This window comes from Nerophis ophidion, linkage group LG12 (assembly GCF_033978795.1).
Source record: "Nerophis ophidion isolate RoL-2023_Sa linkage group LG12, RoL_Noph_v1.0, whole genome shotgun sequence".
Lineage (NCBI taxonomy): Eukaryota > Metazoa > Chordata > Actinopteri > Syngnathiformes > Syngnathidae > Nerophis > Nerophis ophidion.
The window spans coordinates 15,820,377-15,842,417 of NC_084622.1; the positions used below are offsets into that span (position 1 = coordinate 15,820,377).

The 22,041-nt window shown below is 39.6% G+C and overlaps 2 protein-coding genes across 2 annotated transcripts; one reads left to right on the forward strand and one right to left on the reverse strand.

Annotated features, from left to right (window-relative positions):
- The first annotated feature begins 931 nt into the window (after positions 1-931).
- On the forward strand, positions 932-16,376 carry dnaja (DnaJ heat shock protein family (Hsp40) member A). Its single transcript, XM_061916932.1, has 8 exons — positions 932-1,088; positions 4,535-4,675; positions 10,515-10,695; positions 10,768-10,872; positions 10,949-11,176; positions 11,249-11,479; positions 11,547-11,647; positions 15,733-16,376. Exons 2-8 carry the CDS (start codon positions 4,544-4,546, stop codon positions 15,943-15,945), a joined length of 1,191 nt encoding a protein of 396 aa, XP_061772916.1. The 5' UTR covers positions 932-1,088; positions 4,535-4,543; the 3' UTR covers positions 15,946-16,376.
- On the reverse strand, positions 16,373-21,870 carry rps27l (ribosomal protein S27 like). Its single transcript, XM_061916936.1, has 4 exons — positions 21,752-21,870; positions 19,162-19,270; positions 16,615-16,725; positions 16,373-16,534 (listed from the first exon to the last, which is right to left on the reverse strand). Exons 1-4 carry the CDS (start codon positions 21,755-21,757, stop codon positions 16,506-16,508), a joined length of 255 nt encoding a protein of 84 aa, XP_061772920.1. The 5' UTR covers positions 21,758-21,870; the 3' UTR covers positions 16,373-16,505.
- Positions 21,871-22,041: the final 171 nt, after the last annotated feature.

The window sequence follows — 22,041 nt, forward strand, 5'->3', positions numbered from 1 at the left end:
CCCAAATATGCGGTCCTCTCCAAGGTTTTTCATAGTCATCATTGTCGACGTCCCACTGAGGTGAGTTTTTCCTTGCCTTTATGTGGGCTCTACCGAGGATGTCATTGTGGTCTGTGCAGCCCTTTGAGACACTTGGTATTTATGGCTATATAAATAAACATTGATTGATGATTGATTGACAACAATTAAACATTGGAGGAGTTGTACGCCGTATTTTGCTCCAAATGTATTTTGTCAACAGAATATTGTCCCATCGGGTTTTCCGTACCCTTCCCTGGTCTTACTGGTCTTTGCCGGCATTGCGTTGCCAAATGTACAATGACTATCAAATGTGTACGATAACGTCACCATTTGCACAAAATATATATATTTCAGAAATTCTCATAACTGTACGATAAATTTACCTGTTCAAGTCATGGATGACAAATAAATTAAAAACATTGCGTACCTCTTTACAGCCATTATCCCGGCGGCCTTTTTTTCACCCCCAACAGTGCTTTTTGTTGATTTAAAGGTAAAATTCCATTACAATCTACTCTATACAATCTACTCTATATATATTTTTTTACCATTTAAGACAGTCTTGAGCAACGTCAAATAGGGTATGTACGATACTTATTTTTAAAAATACGATAATTTTCAGATACTGATACGATAATGTGTCTTTTCCCATCTGGCAATGTGGATTTCTCGCTGAGGGCACTGTTATCCCGGTGGCCTTTTTTTCACCCCCAACAGTGCTGTGTGTTTATTTAAACGTAAAACTCCATTACAATCTACTCTATACACGATATATAGTGTTTTTACCATTTAAGACAGTCCCGAGCAACGTCAAATAGGGTATGTGCGATAATTATTTAAAAAAAAAATACGATCATTTTAAAATACTGATACGATAATGTGTCTTTTCCCATCTGGCAACGTGGATTTCTTGCTAACGAAGCTTCCGGTGTGGTTTGCTAGAACACTCCAGAAAGTTCCACGCGGAGGAACAGCAGCTATATTAAAGGCCAGACTTCTTGCCTACACCGGCTTCGATTTTGCCAAAAATACTTACCTTTTTCTCCTGAGAGGAAAACATCTAACAAGTAAGGAACCTGGGCAATACAAGGGAGTGTGGGTTGATTCACACATTTATTTTTAAAGCGACTCTTAGGCGTTAATTAAAATGTAAGATGACTAACACGTGTTTGTTACTATCAAGGCTTTTAAGTTCCATTAATCCTAATGCCGCTAATATCCTAATTTTTTCCCTTAATGTCGGTGTTATTGTATAATGTGACCGTTGTGGGGGTTATTTGAAATAACAACGCTTTTCTAGCTTTGTTTCCACAAACCTGTTCGTTGGTATCCAACGTTACCAAGTTAACATGGTGACCACTCACAATCACCCGGGATGTATTCAGTCAAATATATTGAAATTTCGATGATTTGGTAAAATTGCAAACAGCTACAATGATGTACAGAGCAAACTATAACCTGCTATCAAAGAATGTACAACGATTCTTCTCTACTAAAGAGGAGAAATATAACCTTAGAGCAGGGGTGTCAAACTCCTTTTAGATGGGGGGCCACATGGAGAAAAATCTACACGGCACCATAACTTAAAAACAAAGACAACTTCAGATTTCACAACAAAATTAGGCATAATAATGTGTTAATTCCACAACTGTATATATTGGTGTCGGTTGATATCGGAATCGGTAATTAAGAGTTGGACAATATCGGATATCGGCAAAAAAGCCATTAACGGACATCTCTAGTCATTATTTATGCTTTCCGTGTGTTTGGTGTTGGCGGAGTTTGGTGGTAGCGGGGTGTATAGAGTTAGGGATGCATGGGATTCTGGGTATTTATTCTGTTGTGTTTATGTTGTGTTACAGTGCGGATGTTCTCCCAAAATGTGTTTGTCATTATTTTTTGGTGCGGGTTCACAGTGTGGCGCATATTAGTAAGAGTGTTAAAGTTATTTACCGTATTTCCTTGAATTGCCGCCGGGGCGCTGATTAATTTAAAACCTCTTCTCATTCCTGCGCTTACCAAAGGCATGCGGTAAAAGTAAGCATGCGTTAATTATATTAAAACCTCTTCTCACTCCGGCACTTACCAAAGGCAGGCAGTAAACATTTTATTGTGATGTAAGCTTGGACCTTAAATCCTATTGAATAGCTCTTAATCTTCTTCCCTTTATGCGATTTCAAATTACCAGTATTGAAATCAGCCTCCTCCATTTTGAAAATGATGACAGTGGAAGTGTCAATCGTGACGTCACAAGTTTGACCAAGTGGTAATACTAAGCATGCGCTAATTATTTTGCGAAGCGAGTTTGACCCGGCAGTAATTCAAGGCAGGCGCATACTATATGCCCTGCGGCAATTCAAAGAAATACGGTATATCGCAACCATCAGTGTAACCTGTGTGGCTGTTGACCAAGTATGCCTTGCAGTCGATGCTGTGTGCTATCAGGGGTCGCATGCTACATGTGACCGGCCGGCACGCTGATAGCATGGCATGAAGGCGGGCGCGACGATATGTTTTAGAGAACGTTGCATTGTCACCACGACACACCCTTAAAATAGTTATGCGGGTGAAAACTGGAGAATGTTAGCCCAGGGATATTTCTGGGAAAGGCACTGATATCCGGACAACCTCCCGGAAAAATCTTGAGGGTTGGCAAGTATTCAGCTGAGCCACATGAAAGTGATCAAAGAGCCACGGGTTGCCGACCCCTGATCTACAAAGGTACACAGAATTGCTATTGTGACATCTAGTGGACACATTCAGAACAGCCGTTTCTTTCATTCAAACATTTTGTCTCATTTTTATATTAAGCAAACTCATCCCGCGGGCTGGATAAAACCTGTTGGATCAGGCCTCTCGGGCCGTACGTTTGACACCCCTGCCTTATAGGAAAATCCAATTTAAAACATTTGTATGCACGTACAACACTTACAACCTTTAGCATATCTGTATGTGGAATTAAATGATGGTATTGATTAAGTAAAGAAGTTAATGTACTGATATGATCCAGTTTTAAGAGGTTGTTCAAATTTAATAGTGCTTACAAAGTACAAAGAGGAAGAGTTATGAGAAGCACTTTCAACCCTATTGAAAATACCATTTTTTAGCTCAGTATGTGTAGCATGACTGACTTAAAGGCCTACTGATATGAGATTTTGTTATTTAAACGGGGATAGCAGGTCCATTCTATGTGTCATACTTGATCATTTCGCGATATTGACATATTTTTGATGAAAGGATTTAGTAGAGAACATCGACGATAAAGTTCGCAACTTTTAGTCTCTAATAAAAAAGCCTTGCCTGTACCGGAAGTAGCAGACGATGTGCTCGTGACGTCACGGGTTGTGGAGCTCCTCACATCTGAACATTGTTTATAATCATAGCCTCCAGCAGCAAGAGCTATTCAGACCGAGAAAGCGACGATTTCCCCATTAATTTGAGCGAGGATGAAAGATTCGTGGATGAGCAAAGTGAGAGTGAAGGACTAGAAGAAAAAAAGACTATACAGTGGGAGCGATTCAGATGTTATTAGACAAATTTACTAGGATAATTCTGGAAAATCCCTTATCTGCTTATTGTGTTACTAGTGTTTTAGTGAGATTATATGGTCGTACCTGTACAACCTGAAGGTCGGCCCCGCACCTTTCTTCAGCACCAGTCGACGGGTGGTGGCGATGTCCATCTCTGCCCTTCGCAAGGGACCCTCTTCGAAACACGATCTTTCGAAATGATCGCTGCATAATACGCTGTACTTTGTGTGTGTGGTCCTATCCAACCGTGTTCGCTTGACCGCTCTGTTCCATTGTAAAGCTTCACCGTCATCTTTCGGAAATGTAAACAATGAAACACTGTCTGTGTTTGTGTTGCTAAAGGCAGTCGCAATACACCGCTTCCCGCCGCTTCTCACCTACAGCTTTCTTCATTGAACAAATTGCAAAAGATTCAGCAACACAGACGTCCAGAATACTGTGGAATTAGGTGATAAAAATAGACGACTTACAGCTGGGAACGATGCTGGAACAAAATGTCCTCTACAATGTGTGACATCACGCGTCATCATACCGAGATGTTTCAGCAGGATATTTCGGCGCGAATTGGCAGACTGTGTGGTCGGTAGTAGTGGGTTTCAGTAGGCCTATAAAAGGTTGTTCAAATTTAATAGTGCTTAAAAAGTACAAAGAGGAAGAATTATGAGAAGCACTTTCAACCCTATTAAAAATAACATTCTTCATCTCAGTATGTGTAGCATGACTGACATAATTACAAAAGTGCTGTAATAATCATTCACGGATGTCATTGTGCTACAAAAAGAAGTCAGTAAATGAATGTATATGTTTGTAAATGCTCTAGGAGTAGGCTTAAATAAGCTTTGCTTCTTCCTACTCCTTTTCGGACATGATGTAAAGTGACATGACATGAAATTGTGTGATGTAATATGCTGTAAGTGTGTTCATGTTGGAAATAAACTAAATTAATAATTTCTCAAGAAAGCCTTGTTTTTTTTTAAATGTAGGTTATAATAATGGTTCGCGAAACTGGCTTCTACGATCTTTTGGGTGTCGGCCCAAAAGCATCTGCCGACGAGATAAAGAAAGCCTACAGAAAACTGGCCCTGAAATATCACCCCGACAAGAACCCCAACGAGGGAGAGAAGGTGAGTGAACGCTAAATATAGACATCTCTGGGCCTCCATCTAGGGTTACACAGCCAGGATCTCTCTGGAAAGATCTGGAAGCTTCTCTTTCTAGCCACTACTGGCTAGGTTGTTAGCTCTACGTCACAACCTGAAAAACTACAGGATGCAAAACTTATTATGCATTTTTTCAGCTTAATATAACTGATTATGGCCCGCATCGCCAAATTAAAGCTGCCACACTTTAAAAATAAGGGATCTTTACAAGAAATCAAATTAAAGTACCGTATTTTTCGGTGCTCTCAAGATTCTTAATTTTCTCAAAACTCGACAGTGCGCCCTATGAACCGGTGCGCCTAATGTACGTAATAATTTTGGTTGTGCTACCGACTTCAAAGTTGTTGTTTTGGGACATGGGGGAATGATAAGTGTGACCAGTATATGGCAGTCACACAAGAGATACGTGTAGACTGCAGTATGATGGCAATCACACATAAAAGATACGTGAATGAAGCCACACCGCTTGATGGATTGTACTGTGCTTCAACATACGAGTATAAGGTAGTATAATGTCGTATAAGGTAAGACATTATCTGGCATTTTGTTTTGCAATATTATGCAAAAGCAACTTTTCTTACCTTCTGTTACCTGCTGATCTGTATTTGGGATCTGCATAATTCCTGTAAATTGCACGCACACCTCTTTGTAGTCCGTGTAGACTACAAACTGTTTAACTGTATGTCACCTATTTTGTAAAGGGCGCCGGAAGTTGGCAGACCCGTCAGCAATCCTGTTCTGTCTCCCTGTAATGTTTGTCACACTATATTTATTAATTTTTTTCCCTCAAGTGACTCAGAGTGGCTTTTTTGCTCGTCAAAACGCTCCAAAGTGCTTCAAATCTGATCTTTTCACATCAGATCCAGGCCACATCAGGAAAAGAGAAGTGTTTTCTTGTCTTTCGTAATGATTGAAAGATAGGCAATATTCCCAACAAAGTGCAGTTCCCATTTAAGAGGACACTAGTGGCTTTTAAGGAGAGAAAGTCCAACTGGAGCAGCAGGGCGAAGCAATTGTGACATCATACTCGCTGCAGCTCGCTGTTCAGACGTCTCAAAACACAAATACAGTCTACAATAACACCAGAAAATTATGCTAGATTTGTTGCTAGTCATTTTTGATGAAAAAAAGTCACTGAAAGTCTGTGGGCACTTGAAAACATTCTAAACAAAGTACATTGTACCATAAGCTGCAACAATTGAAAATAGAGCAAACTTATACCATTTAAAAATGTTAACACTAATAATAAAACAGATTTGTCTTTGATTTATGTAAACTTTTTTAAAGACAATCATATCATCAAATTACGCAAATTAGAAAATATTTCATAGTGACCACTATCCCACCACCACAGGTGTATGTTAGCAATGTAGGGGAAACCCTGTTATGCAATGCCTCTTTGTAGTAGTCTTCCTTTCCAAATACTTGTTCCTCCTGTGGTCACTGGGGAGCGGCTTTACCAAACTACAGGGCTTCGCGGGCGTAGGGAGGCCTTTCTTTACGGGGCACAAAGTTCAGGTTGTACCCCGCCTGCCGCCCGATCACAGTTGGGTAGGCTCCAGCCACCCCGAGAGGGACAAGTGGTAGAAAATGGATGGATTGATGGAAGGGTTTTCTGTTGCTGAATTAGTCATTTGTTGCTATATTTAGCAAGAAAGTTGACTAAAAACCCATAGAAGACTTGTTACAAATCAAGTAAACAGATGGTTTGAGACTGACATGACAGCAAGTATTGCTTATCTCATTAAGCTGTCAGTGCTGCTGTGGGCCCCTCTCATCTTAAAGCACTGACAGGTGTCTTTAAAAAAAAAAAAAAAAAAAAGGGACATATTTGTTTTGCGTCCTGTGTTTTGTTTTTTTTAACTTCTTGCAATGCATAATGAATATACAGCAAGCTATGCAAAATGACATCATTATAGTGTCACATGTATGGTCATATCAGTAGGGGTTATTCAACTGGTAGCTTAGGGCCCAATGCCAGCCCGGTAATGACACCAGACACGGCCCGCAAATTTAGTTCAACAGACTTTGCAAATACTATTATTCTTGTCGCATATTCTTAAAAACATTTGAGGGCTGTCATATAAAAGATCTTTGATCTTCAACTTTGAAAACGGCAGATTCTCAGGTATATACAAAATAAAAATAATAGTTGAGAGAAGTCTGGCCGCCTTTGGAAATGTGGTCCCCAAAACAAATTAATCTTTTTAAGACCAATTAAAAAAAACTTTAATTTAATATGTTTTATTTTTCATATTTCTTAGCTGCTCGATAGTGGGTGACTTTGATTAACGTCGTTACTGTTACTAGTAACGAGTAATCTAGTTAATTACTTTTACGGACGTTATGCGATTATTGATTTTCAAAAGGCAGTTAAACACGTTTTTTTTATTGTGCATTCCTAATATGTTAAATTTTTTAATTGTTTATTTTATATAGTTTTTTTTATAACTTTTTTTCATTTAGCCGTCTTTGTTGTTGCATCCATGTATTTTAACCATTTGAAGCACCTTGTGAGCTCTCTGGGAGAAGTGCTATAAATACAATGTACTTACTCAAGTTGGATGTTACGTGGCATGCTACTTTTGATGTAGTATAGCAATTACGTTGCGTTCCATTTACCTGGGAAGTCGGAGCTGGTAATGACGTCACTCCAGACTTGAAAGCGTTCCAGTTACAAAGTCGGAAATAAAGACGGCCACATCCACGAAAGCTATTTTCTTTTTGCAACTTTCGAACACGCTGGATGAAGAGAAAACACAGGCGCTATTGGTAGCGATATAGAATGTATATACCACATGAAATAAATGTAGTTTAGAATCAGAAGAGTTTTTATTGCAATTGAGAACTGGTTCATAAAGTAGGAATTTTACTTAGCGCAATCGTGCAACATAAAACACAGAATAGAATAATAACATGAGCTGTAACACTACGGTAACATTACTACAGGCCTCAAAATTTAACTTTTTAAGGTCAAGGCTAGTGTTGCCTTAACGGGCTCATATTTTAGGGCACCAGGAAGACATGATTTTATTTCGAGGCAGGAGATCGATATGTATATATATATATATATATATATATATATATATGTATCTATTGATCGAGATGTTTTCATGTATGACATCTAGGGCTGCCAATTATGGCCAAAGTAATAATTAAGATTATTGTTATCAATATTGACCTCATGATTACATGATTACTGATTAAGTAAACACTGTTGACATGTAATCGTGTCATTTGTAATGTCTAATAAAAAGACTATAGATAAACGTTATCCATATATACATAGACAAATATTAGATTTTTAAAAAATTCTTTAATAACATCAACATGATACCTTTTTATCTCTTTTTTTTATTTTTACATTTTGATAATTTTTATTTTTTAAGTGTTGTACATCATTTACATTATGTATCGGGACAGATCCATTATGAGTTTGAGCAGAAATATGTCGTATTTAACTTATTGCAATGCATTTTGTATAACACATAAACAAAATGTGGTAATGTCTACAACACATTTTGTTAATGTGTTATACACGATAACACATTAACAGAATGATGTCACATGAATGATTTTTGAAGTGACATGAAAAAAAACACAAACAATGTAAACAAAACCGGTGTTTATTTTTTAATATCAAAATAAAACACAAAGCAGTTTGGCTAATGAAGATAAAGTCTAATAAACTAGCAATGTTCTTCCCCAACACCTCTCTAATGTTTCAGTACAACAGTTTGGCCAACAAGAAAACCCCGGAGTGATGCCTCTCATATCAAATACACAATCTACGCCAACAAAAAATCCCCGGAATGATGCCTCTCATTTCAAATACACCTCTGCGTTCAATTCAATGAGATGACAAAACATTATAGCTCGTATTGATGTTATTTGAACACTGAAAGAGTTTGCAGTTAATTAAAGGAGGCGTGAACATCCCAGTAAACAAAGTAGAGACTTCATAAACAAGTTGTGACAATGTTCACGGCGCATCGCCTGCTGCAAAACATCAGTTTTCTCCTTCGCTGTATACTTTTAGTGTGGGGACAAGTGCGTCCGTCTCCAATATTGTCCACACCTTTCGCCATGTAAACACAGCCATGCGCTGTTAAACGCTTGGCGGGAAGCAAGGGAAAATGACATTAAACCAAGCGCTTAATCCGAGAGGAAATCTCTGCAGGAAAGTCGGTGTCGTTGGTCCGCCATGTTCATCAAGCTAAACGACGCTAGTGCGCATGCGCCTGACTTTGTGTTGCCAAAAATACATTAATAGATGAGGATTTTTCGGTCAATAAAAAATTTAACTCTATTACTAACCGTTGGGAATTATTGCAAAATATCATTATTCTGTTTACTGTTACATCCCCTGTCCATTAACAAGTAAAAATTAAAGGGCGGTCGCGGCCTGTTCTTGCCACAAATGTTGGTCAATTTTTTGGGCATTATGGCAAAGGACGGGGGCGGTCGTGGTAAAATTTGAGCGCTGTTACTATGTATAAACGTACAACAATACATTATACATAGCTGATTTACTGCAACAAAAACTAATCGGAAGTCCTAATAACGGATGTTAGAGAAACGGATTTAATTGTTTACATTCAGAGCAGCCATCTTTGAAACAAATTCAGGGGTGGTGAGAATGCTATGACATTCCGAGTCGGGAATCTGACTTCAAGGGCCGTTCCTTTTTATTTTGTGACTAAGAACTCGGAAATTCTGACTTGCCAGTACAAATTGAACACAACATTCGACGGCGTCCGAAGCACAGCAAGTTCAATGCTGGAAGCCTATTTTTACTATTGCAAGCAACAACCACCGCCACACTCCAAACCAATGTGATATCCTTCATTAACTCGTGCTCAAACAATTCAGTGAACACATTCCACACAGCTGCCGTCACTCTCCACAAACTGCCAGTGCCGAGGTAAATGAGCTTTGGCGGATGTCTCTCGTTGCTTGGCAACAGGCCCCGCCTTTTAAAAGAACACATTTACACACTTTGCCCTCATGAAACATCTCTCAACTGCTTCGACAGATATTTAATAAAATGTTTACAGTAATGTATTAATTTATTTACCTGCATGTCCTGCCTGTGAATGCGTGGGTTCCCTCCGAGTACTCAGGCTTCCTTCCACTTCCAAAGACATGCACCTGGGGATAGGTTGATTGGCAACACTAAATTGGCCCTAGTGTGGGAATGTGAGTGTGAATGTTGTCTGTCTATATGTGTTGGCCCTGCGATGAGGTGGCAATTTGTCCAGGGAGTACGCCGCCTTCCGCCCGATTGTAGCTGAGATAGGCACCAGCTCCCCCCGCGACCCCAATGGGAATAAGCGGTAGAAAATGAATGGATGAATGATATTAATTACATTTATTAAATAGTGATTCCGTAAATAATTCAAATACTCTTTTCAGAAACTTCATTTACTTATTAGAAGTCATTTTTTTAACATTGCTTTCAAGCCACTTTTTTTGAGCTGAGTCTTGAATGAATCTTTGGTGTGTGTAAGTGATGGAAAGAAAAGCTCTAACTGGCTTAGGGTGGAGGTGTTTGGTGACACCTGTTGGTTTCCATGTATAAATTTAAAACCGAAAAATAGACAACCCATCTTTTTCAGACCGTTTTCATTAGCGCCTGTCTATTAAAGCAAAGGCCAGTATTTGCATGGTAATGACATGTGGCAGCAGTTATAAATGTCTTACATTCTCACAAATAAGCTAAATTATGCTTTTACACATAAACCTTCAGCCATCATCATAATTAAGACTCATTTGTGTCATTTCCTGTCTCCTATGTCTGCAGTTTAAGCTTATATCCCAGGCGTATGACGTGCTTTCGGATCCCAAAAAGAGGGATCTGTACGACCAAGGAGGGGAACAGGCAATTAAAGATGGCGGCATGAGTGGAGGATCATCCCCCATGGACATTTTCAACATGTTCTTCGGCGGAGGAGGAGGCGGAAGGATGCAGAGAGAAAGGAGAGGTTAGTGCAAATATCACAAGCTTAAATAATGCACTGATAGCCAATAGTTCACACTATTTGATGGTTTTATAGGGAAGAACATTATCCACCAGCTCAGTGTTTCACTTGAGGACATGTACAACGGCAGCACAAGAAAGCTGGCACTCCAGAAGAATGTCATATGTGAAAAGTGTGAGGGTATGTGTCGCTTTAAACACCTGTAACTTTCTTTAAGCATTTTGATCCATTCACATGCTTACTGTTTGTATTCCAGGCTATGGTGGTAAGAAGGGTGCCTTGCAGAAATGTTCCAACTGCAAAGGTAGAGGAGTGCAGATCAAAGTACAGCAGATAGGACCAGGCATGATTCAGCAGATTCAAAGCATGTGTGGAGATTGTCACGGTCAGGGCGAGTCTTTTAGTGCTAAGGACCGCTGCAAGAACTGCAATGGGCACAAAGTAGAACGCAAGAAGAAAATTCTTGAAGTCCACATTGACAAAGGTAATACTTATTCTCAATGTGAAACATGAGTGGTAATGAATATCCACTAAATGGATCATTTTTGGCTCCCAGGTATGAAAGATGGACAAAAAATTACATTTCACGGGGAAGGTGACCAGGAACCTGACTTGGAGCCTGGCGATGTCATCATTGTGTTGGATCAGAAAGATCACAGCGAATTTAAACGAAGCGAAGACAGTCTGATAATGAAGATTAACATTAAACTTGTGGAGTCCCTGTGTGGATTCCGCAAGGCCATCAACACTCTGGACAATAGAACACTCGTCATCAGCTCACTACCAGGTCAGCGCAACATGTCGACTGGTCTTATTTTGCTGTTACTAAGGTCTATTGTTTGTCACAATTTAAGGTGAAGTAATAAAGAACAATGACACAAAGCTGGTGCAGAACGAAGGAATGCCGATATACAAGAGCCCTTACGAAAAGGGACAACTCATCATCCAGTTTGAGGTAAGACCCTGTTTAGCGTGTAGAAGTATGTGTAAATCAGGGGTGCCCATAATGTAAATCGCGAGCTACTGGTCGATCGTGGAAGGTGTGGTGTGTCAGTCGATCTCCAGCCAGGCATTAAAAAAATAGACCTAAAAATAGGCGATCATCAATCTTTACAGAGACGTCACTTTCGTCACTTGATTGACATTCATGGCACCTGAGGGTCTTGCGAGATGATGCTGGCTGCCGAGAGAAGGGCGAGGAACACTTTTTTTTTTTTCCACAGGCTCTCTCGCCGTACCTGCTGTCAAAACTCTAAAGGCCGACCGCACAGTTCCTGTCTTCACAATAAAAGCCATGCTTCATCTTGTCTGCGCTAACAAAAGAATAGTCTCAGAAAGCTAGCGTGCACAAGCTAGCAAGGTACGGAGTTTGCTCCAATCTATTTCTTGTAAAGTGTATAAGAAGGAGTATAGAAGCTAGACAAATAAGATGCTAAAAAGCAACCACTTTCATGTGGTATTGGACAGAAAGGAGGGTTTTTTGTCCTCCATTCAAAAATGTGGATGTTATTATCACTGACTGCTGTCTGATTCCAATCCATGTAAGTCATCAGAATCAGGTCATACACCAACTTATATTCTTGTCTTCATGAAAGAAAGGAATCTATATGTGTTAAACATGCTTGTATTATTATTAAACACATTTGACTTAACAAAAATGTCTCTTTGATAAATAAATAAATATAAATTATATATATGAATGAGGTAGATCCCTTCGACTTGGTCAATTGAAAAGTAGCTCGCCTGCAGAAAAAGTGTGGGCACCCCTGGTGTAAATGGTAACAGAGGGCTTCATATGCAATTTCATCGTAGACGTGCTCCTGCTCTTCCTGTTTCGTCTCTGATATAAATATAATGGCACACGTTGACTATTGAACTCTGAGACTCGTTTGTTAAATTGACCACTCTGGAGTACCGGTCAGAGAACACAGTCATCAGCTGGACTTGTTAAAACATGGTATAGCTCGGTTGGTAGAGCGGCCGTGCCAGTAACTTGAGGGTTGCAGGTTCGAATCCCGCTTCCGCCATCCTCGTCACTGCCATTGTGTCCTTGGGCAAGACACTTTATCCACCTGCTCCCAGTGCCACCCACACTGGTTTAAATGTAAAAAAAAATAGATATTGGGTTTCACTATGTAAAGCGCTTTGAGTCACTAGAGAAAAAGCGCTATATAAATATAATTCACTTCACTTCACAAATGTCAGAAAATATACATGTAAAAACAAGCTGTTAATATTCTGTAGTTTCTAAATAGTATGTGTAAACTAGTCGCAATAATGATGTTAGCCCACAGGCATTAAACAACACAGTTAAAGTTAAGTTAAAGTACCAATGATTGTCACACACGCACACACACTAGGTGTGGTGAAATTTGTCCTCTGCATTTGACCCATCACCCTTGATCACCCCCTGGGAAGTGAGGGGAGCAATGGGCAGCAGTGGTGCCACGCCCGGGAATCATTTATGGTGATTTGACCCCCAATTCCAACCCTTGATGCTGAGTGCCAAGCAGGGAGGTAATGGCTCCCATTTTTATAGTCTTTGGTAAGACTCGGCCGGGGTTTGAACTCACAACCTACCGATCTCAGGGCGGACACTCTAACCACTAGGCCACTGAGTAGGTGAACCAGTAATGTTATTAGAACACCACTAAAATATTACACAAACACAGTAAGGTCTATTAAAAATGTAAATGTGTCTTATGCAATTATCAGAGTAATCACATCGTCAAAGATTAGTGCACCGATTGTACGCACCAGAGAGAACTCAAGCTGCCGTAAGTAACACAAGACAGGCAGGAAGCGGAAGTGACACTGTCAAAGATAATCTTTCAAAATAAGTCTCTGCACAACGTACACAAACATGGAGAACATATCTCCATCGCCCAAGGTGCAGCGTTGGTGCTAGGGTAAATTATTTTTAGTTTATTTGTTAAATTTATTTAGAACTAAAAAAATATATATTTACAAAATTTATTTCCAGTGAATTTATTTTCGTAAAAAACTTGCATCTAATTAAATTCAAGTTGGTTTAAAAAATAAATATATCACATCGCAGGGCCAACACAGATAGACAGACAACAGTCACACTCACATTCACACGCAGGGCGACTTGTCCAGGGTGTACCCCGCCTTCCGCCCGATTGTAGCTGAGATAGGCGCCAGCGCCCCCTGCTACCCCAAAAGGGAATAAGCGGTAGAAAATGGATGGATGGATGGATGGATATATCACATGTGACTAATATTGCTATTTATTTTTAACTATGCTCTGTTGGGAAAGAGGCAGTGCCAGCAACCTGAAGGTTCCTGGTTCGATCCCCTGCTCCCACCACCCGAGTCCCGGCCGTTGTGTCCTTGGGCAAGACACTTCACCCTTGCTCCTGATGGGTCGTGGTTAGGGTCTTGCTTAGCTCCCGCCATCAGTGTGTGAATGTGGAAATAGTGTCAAAGCACTTTGAGTACCTTGAAGGTAAAAAAGCGCTATACAAGTATAACCATACTTGCCAAACTTGAGGCCTCCGAATTTGGTAGATGAGGGGGCGGGGTATATATCGTCGTGTCCCGGAAGAGTTAGTGCTGCAAGGGTTTCTGGTTATTTGTTCTGTTGTTTGTTGTGTTACGGTGCGGATGTTCTCTCGAAATGTTTGTCATTCTTGTTTGGTGTGGGTTCACAGTGTGGTGCATATTTGTGTTAACGTTGTTTATACGGCCACCCTCAGTGTGACCTGTATGGCTGTTGACCAAGTATGCATTGCATTCACTAATGTGTTTGTAAAAGCCGCATATACAATGTGACTGGGCCAGCACGCTGTCAGTAGGAAGGAAAAGCGGACGCTCCTGATATTGTTGTCCAGGTGGAAATTGGAAGAAATTCGGGAGAATGGTTGCCCTGGGAGATTTTCTGGAGGGGCACTGAAATTTGGGCGTCTCTCTGGAAAATCGCGAGAGTTGGCAAGTATGAGTACCGTATTTCCTTGAATTGGGCGCTAATTAATTTAAAACCTCTTCTCACTCCGGCGTTTATCATAGGCATGCGTTAAGGGCAAGCATGCGCTTATAAATTTGAGTGTGATGTAAGGATACCATCATGAAAAGCACATTTAATAAAAAAGTTATTATGGTCTTACCTTTACTTATAAATGAAGTCCATGCACAGCTCCTTCTGATCAAAAGCATTGATAACTTGTTTATAGATGTCTGCCTTATCTTTCATCAGGTTTAAAAGTTTCTCTGTCTCGATGGAGATCTTCCTTTATTACCTCCTGCTTCAATTGAAAGTTCAGTTTAGAAAACTGTTTTATTTTAGATATGTAATCCTCCATGTTAAAAGTGCAAGCGAGATGAATTAATAAATGATCGCTGCTCACTCTTGCTGCTTGTTGTCACTTCTTCTGCAGCCAAGTAGTTGCAAGAAGGATCACTAGCGCCCTCTACCACCAAGAGGCGGGAATCATTTAATGACTCCTATTTGACACACGCAGCTATGGTATATTAATAAAACATAGCTGCTTATTGTTCTTTTTAACATATTTAATAGCTCAGACCTGAAATCCTACTGAATAGCTCTTAATCTTCTTCCCTTTATGCGATTTAAAATTATTGAAATCAGCCTCTTCCATTCTGAAAATTATAACAGGTGAAGTGTCACTCGTGATGTGATGAGTTTGACCCGGTGGAAATTCTAGGCATATGCTAATTATTTTGCGAAACGAGTTTGACCCGGCGTTAATCCTGAGCCGGCGGTAATGCTACTTATGCGCTAATTATTTTGCGAAACGAGTTTGACCCGGCAGTAATTATAGGCAGGCGCATACTATATACCCGGCGGCAATTCAAGGAAATTTGGTATACCGCGTGACTGGGCTGGCACGCTGTTAGTAGGAAGGAAAAGCGGACGCCCCTAATATTGTTGTCTGGGAGAAATTGGGGCGAATGGTTGCCCCTGGTGATTTTCGGGAGGGGCATTGCAATTCGGGAGTCTCCCAGGAAATTCGTGAGGGTTGGCAAGTATGAGTATAACCCATTTCCCTGGCTGTCTAGGTGGAGTTTCCAGAGAAAAACTGGATCCCAGAGCATCTCATGTACCAGCTGGAAAGGCTGCTTCCTCCCAGAGAGGACGTGATGATCGCCGACGACACAGAGGAGGTAGAACTCTGCGATGTGGACGAGCGGACGCAGCAGCGGAACAACAGAGAGGCGTATGAGGAAGACGAGGGCAGTCCCAGAAGTGGCGTGCAGTGTCAGACACAATAACTGTTGTCTTGTCACACGACGGACAAGGTGACCTAAATCTAGTTTGACCAATGCCTTTGTTGAAAGTAGCCATTGAGATTTAAACAAATTCATTTGCAACCAAGTATTACAGTTCAGTTTGTCTTTGGAACAGCAAAACTTCCTCTGCCTGCTACCCACTCCCGCAATTTACTAAATGATCTGAACTGCTACTTCACAAAAACACTGCTTTTATTTAACTTTCCATGGACTCCGTTGTGCAAGGTTTGTCTTCCTGTTCTGCCATTGTTATGTTGGCGCTTCTTTTATATATGTATTTAATAAAGTCCCCGTGAGCTGGATTGATAGCTGTATTGTACGGAAGCTTTAAATGACTTGCTTTCTGTGAAGGTTATTTCAGTCACCAACCAAAACAATGTTTCAATTATGAATAAAAGTCCCTGTGTGCTTTAGGTTTTCACATTTTTTATTGACTTGCAAATTCATTATATAAAGGCAGAGCAAGCTTATAAAATCACAAATATGATTTGTGTCCTCAGCATAGTGACATTCCTCAACCAGCGATTGGAATAATCTCTTTTTTAGTGTTGCTTCCTCCTGAAAGAACAACCTGTAAAGGCAAATTTAGAAAAATGTCTTGAGGCTCAGATGCAAGTGTTATGTTGTGCCATGTTGCACTTCAAGTAGTACCTTCTGTGAGTCTGGCCTTTCCTCCTTTAGGCTGACATAGCACTGTGGAGCATCCCACACACAGAACCACCGTCTGGGCATGGCTGAACACCGTTGTGATCTTGTAGCAGCCTGCGACAACACAATTAGTACACAACTACATGATCACTAGGGCTGTGACGAGTAATCCATACATAGATTTATATTCCTGAGCTTTACTACATTGATCTGGGCTAGGTAAGTTTGCCTTCCGGAAGATGGGTATTGATCCAACATCGTTTTGACAGGCATACGGTTTTATGGACACTGGGATAAAAACCATTTCATTTAAAGGCCCTACTGAAATGCGATTTTCTTATTCAAACGGGGGTAGCAGGTCCATTCTATGTGTCATACTTGATCATTTCGCGATATTGCCATATTTTTGCTGAAAGGATTTAGTAGAGAACATTAACGATAAAGTTTGGAACTTTTGGTGCTAATTAAAATATCCTTGCCTGTACCGGAAGTAGCAGACGATGTGCGCGTGACGTCCCGGGTTGTGGAGCTCCTCACATCTGAACATTGATTACAATCATGGCCACCAGCAGCGAGAGCGATTCGGACTAAGAAAGCGATGATTTTCCCCATTAATTTGAGCGAGGATGAAAGATTTGTGGATGAGGAAAGTGAGAGTGAAGGACTAGGGAGCGATTCAGATGTTATTAGACACATTTACTAGGATAATCCTGGAAAATCCCTTATCTGCTTATTGTGTTACTAGTGTTTTAGTGAGATTATATGGTCGTACCTGTACAACCTGAAGGTCGGCCCTGCACCTTTTTCTTCAGCACCAGTCGACGGGTGGTGGCGATGCCCATCTCTTCCCTTCGCAAGAGACCCTCTTCGAAACACGAACTTTCGAAATGATCGCTGCATAATATACTGTACTTTGTGTGTGTGGTCCAATCCAACCGTGTTCCCTTGACATATCTTTTCCATAGTAAAGCTTCACCGTCATCTTTCGGAAATGTAAACAATGAAACACCGGCTGTGTTTGTGTTGCTAAAGGCGGCCGCAATACACCGCTTGCCACCTACAGCTTTTTTCTTTATGTCTCCATTATTCATTGAACACATTGCAAAAGATTCAGCAACACAGATGTCCAAAATACTGTGGAATTATGCAATAAAAACAGACGACTTATAGCTGGGAACGATGCTGGAACAAAATGTCCTCTACAATGCGTGACGTCACGCGCACGCAACTAACCCACCCGTATTGGCATGTATGGCAATGTTAATATTTCATCATTGATATATAAACTATCAGACTGCGTGGTCGGTAGTAGTGGGTTTCAGTAGGCCTTTAACACTTAATGACAAGGACGTTAAACATTACTCAAATATGTCTGTGGTGTCATCGCCATCAGTCGGCAAAACAAGAACGGCGGATAACTACGGTGGCTGACAAAGGTCACAACAAAACGGTATCATTAATTACAATACAACTTTCAGCTGCAGCACGATTGCAAAAGCTGCAACGCCATAAAATAAAAGCTGCAACACAACTTAAAGGACGTGACAGAGCTGGTCAGCTGTCACTTACGGAACGTCATTTTGTTGTGTTGTCCGTATGTTGCTGTGCCGTTTGCATTTGTTGTGACTTTTCTCCGCTACTACAGCTGTTAATGATGTGTATTTCTGGTCTTGTCATCCTCGTCCGGACTGAGGGATGACACGGCAGTGCGGCCAGATCTTTTTTTTACTGAACTAAAAGTTGCTTTATTACAAGCGAGTGTCATTACACAGGACTGCAGTTCCTGGAGGAGGTCAAGTCAAAAATGAGGCACTGCTAACTTGGAAAAGCCAAACCCTCAGTTTTATATTCCTACCTCTTGTCTGTCTGTCTGTCTGTGTGTGTGCGCGTGTGTGTGTGTGCGTGTGCACACAGTCCAGTTTTATTGCCTTTTCTTCTGCTCGAACCAACCAATCCACACACAAATGTCCGTATTGAAAGGCCCTATGTTGTGTACCCAAAATGAAACACCTACTAGTCAACGTGGTGGTTTGCATTCTCCAAGATGAATATAAGAATTCACCATATGCAAAACAATATGAGGTAAGTCACTTCATTAATTGCTATTAGAGTAAAAAAAAATACCATTAGTATTTCTCATAATTTTTATTTTGTGTTTGTAGTATTAGCATGTTGAAAAACCGCAAGAGTAGCAGGTCAATGTACCGTTAATTCAACCTGACGAGATGTTGGTTGCGCCTTCATTTTTAATATTGGTATTCTTTGTTGGAAAAGCAGAAGGAGCGGGTAAATGTACTGTTTGAATGTTGGTTATTGTACTTTTATAGAAAGTTGACTTGCTTATTTGTTTCCACAATTCCTTTTACAAGAAATAACACGAATGCAGGAAACTTCACCTGTTTATTTTACAGCTACACTGCTTGATTTTTTTTATTTATTTATTTTTTGGGAAAAAAAGTTACTGAATCGTTTCAGATTGTATTATTAGATAAATAATTATCATTCCTGAATTGTTTCACACCCCTAATTATTCCACTTTGCCATGCTCACCTGGACACTTCACATCCATGAAATAGGAGTTGGGAGACTGAACCAGTCTTTTCTTTTTGTGTTGTCTTCTCTCATATTCAATGGAAGGATGGAGCAGATCTTTGGCCAACTGCAACGTTAAAGAGGTAAGAAAACATTTAACAATAACTGTAATATGATGTTGACGCGTTGACCCTGCGATGGGTGGTGACATGTCCCAGGGTGTATCCCGCCTTCCGCCCGATTGTAGCTGAGATAGGCACCAGTGCCACCCCGCGGCCCCAAAGGGAATACCGGTATGCGGTAGAAAATGGATGGATGACGTTGGAGCAATCTTTAACATTAATAACAGTAATATGACGTTGGAGCAATATTTAACATTAATAACATTAATATGACGGAGCAATATTTAAGGTTAATAACAGTAATAAAATGTTGGAGCAATCTTTTAACATTAATAACATTAATAGGATGTTGGAGCAATCTTTAACATTAAATAACAGTAATATGATGTTGGCACAATATCTAACATCCATCCCATCTATTTTCTACCGCTTATTCCCCTTCGGGGTCGCGGGGGGCGCTGGCGCCTATCTCAGCTACAGTCGGGCGGATGGCGGTGTACACCCTGGACAAGTCGCCACCCCATGGCAGGGCCAACACAGACAACATTCACACTCACATTCACACACTAGGGCCAATTTAGTGTTGCCAATCAACTTATTCCCAGGTGCATGTCTAACATTAATAACAATAATATGGTGTTGTAGCAATATTTAACAATAATAATATAGTGTTGGAGCAATATTTAACATTAATAACAGTAATATGATGTTGGAGCAATCTTAAACGTTAACAGTAATATGATGGAGCAATATTTAACAATAACAGTAATATGATGTTGGAGCAATATTTTACATTAACAGTAATATGATGTTGGAGGAATATTTAACAATAACATGATGTTGGAGCAATATTTAACAATAACAGTAATATTTAACATTAATAACAGTAACATGATGTTAGCGCAATATTTAACATTAATAACAGTAATATGATGTTATAGCAATATTTAACAATAACAGTAATATTCAACATTAATAACAGTAATGATTTAAGCAATATGTAACATTAATAACAGTAATATTTAACATTAATAACAGTAACATGATGTTGGAGCAACATTTAACATTAATAACAGTAATAAGATGTTAGAGCAATCTTTAACATTAATAACGGTAATATTTAACAATAACAATAATATAATGTTGGAGCAATATTTAACATTAATAACAGTAATATGATGTTGGAGAAATCTTTAATATTAATAACAGTAATATGATGTTGGTGCAATCTTTAACATTAATAACAGTAACATCATGTGAGAGCAATATTTAACATTAATACCAGTAATCTTTAACATTAATAACAATAATATGATGTTGGAGCAATCTTTGACATTAATAACTGTAATATGATGGAGCAATATTTAACATTAATAACAGTAATATGATGTTAGAGCAATATTTAACATTAATAACAGTAATAAGGTGTTAGAGCAATATTCAACATTAATAACAGTAATATTTAACATTAATAACAGCAATATGATGTTGGAGCAATATTTAACATTAATAACAGTAATAAGATGTTAGAACAATATTTAACAATAACAGTAATATTTAACATTAACAGTAATATGATGTTGGAGCGATATTTAACATTAATAACATTATGATGTTAGAGCAATATTTAACAATTACAGTAATATTTAACATTAATAACAGTGACATGATGTTAGAGCAATATTTAACATTAATAACAGTAATATTTATAATTAATAACAATCATATTTAACATTAATAACAGTGACATGATGTTAGAGCAATATTTAACATTAATAACAGTAATATTTATAATTAATAACAATCATATTTAACATTAATAACAGTGACATGATGTTAGAGCAATATTTAACATTAATAACAGTAATATTTAACAATAACAGTAACATGATGTTTGAGCTGGCAGAATGCAAAACTGCGTGGACATAAAAAAAACAATCCTGGTGCAATCAACAGGTTTGAAGAGTTCGGATTTGATCTTTGATGACGTCAGTCACCGTTAGGTTGGAATTGTTATGAAATACTTTGCATTCCAGACGACACGCAGCACGTAGTGAAGGGGCGATGATGACGCAACACTAACAACATCACGAATGTAGCTACAATTAATGTAAACAAAACGTGGCGAGTTCGTTCGAAGATTCAAAACATGACGCGCATCACGGAAATGAGCAGCGACTTCAATGTCAAACACACATTTAGCTCTCATTAAAAAGCGCTAAGTAACGCAGGAATCGTGTGAGGGGAAAACAAATAAGTGGGATCCGACTACTTCCTGGAGCGACCCGCCGCGCCGCATCCCCTCCAGCACATAGACGGCCCCCATCCCCGATAAATACCATGTGCTTGCTTGGCCCCTAAATACGCACTTTGTGGTCCCGCCATCCCACTCCGCGTCTACAAGACACGCGTGGGCGAACGTATTGTTGCAATGATTAAGAAGCCAAAGGACGAGCATTTATTAAAATAAAAAAAAGTCAACTTACAGGCATTTTGCTGTCGTGGTTTAACGTGGACGTCTTGTCGGGAAACAGCTGGGGAGAAACTGATGACCGCACTTCTCATCTTCCTTTAAAAAAGAAAAAAAAACAGTTGAACTGCAGATAAAACACACGAAACACAACTGCTCGTTTATTGATTAATTTTAATTACACATAATGAGACCATATTGAAGTTTATTGGACGCAAACACGTGACTTCAACAGCAACGCTAACCTAGCAACTGCGTAATTAAGTGGATTTTTTAAATTTTTTATGACCCCAAAAGGGACAAGCG

Coding starts and splice junctions, on each gene's coding strand:
- dnaja (XM_061916932.1), top strand. CDS start 4,544: ATGGTTCGCGAAACTGGCTTCTACGATCTTTTGGGTGTCGGCCCAAAA. Junction 4,676..10,514: donor ACCCCAACGAGGGAGAGAAG/GTGAGTGAACGC, acceptor CTATGTCTGCAG/TTTAAGCTTATATCCCAGGC. Junction 11,480..11,546: donor CGTCATCAGCTCACTACCAG/GTCAGCGCAACA, acceptor TCACAATTTAAG/GTGAAGTAATAAAGAACAAT.
- rps27l (XM_061916936.1), bottom strand. Junction 16,726..19,161: donor CATGGATGTGAAGTGTCCAG/GTGAGCATGGCA, acceptor GTGTTGTCGCAG/GCTGCTACAAGATCACAACG. Junction 16,535..16,614: donor AAAGGCCAGACTCACAGAAG/GTACTACTTGAA, acceptor TTGCCTTTACAG/GTTGTTCTTTCAGGAGGAAG.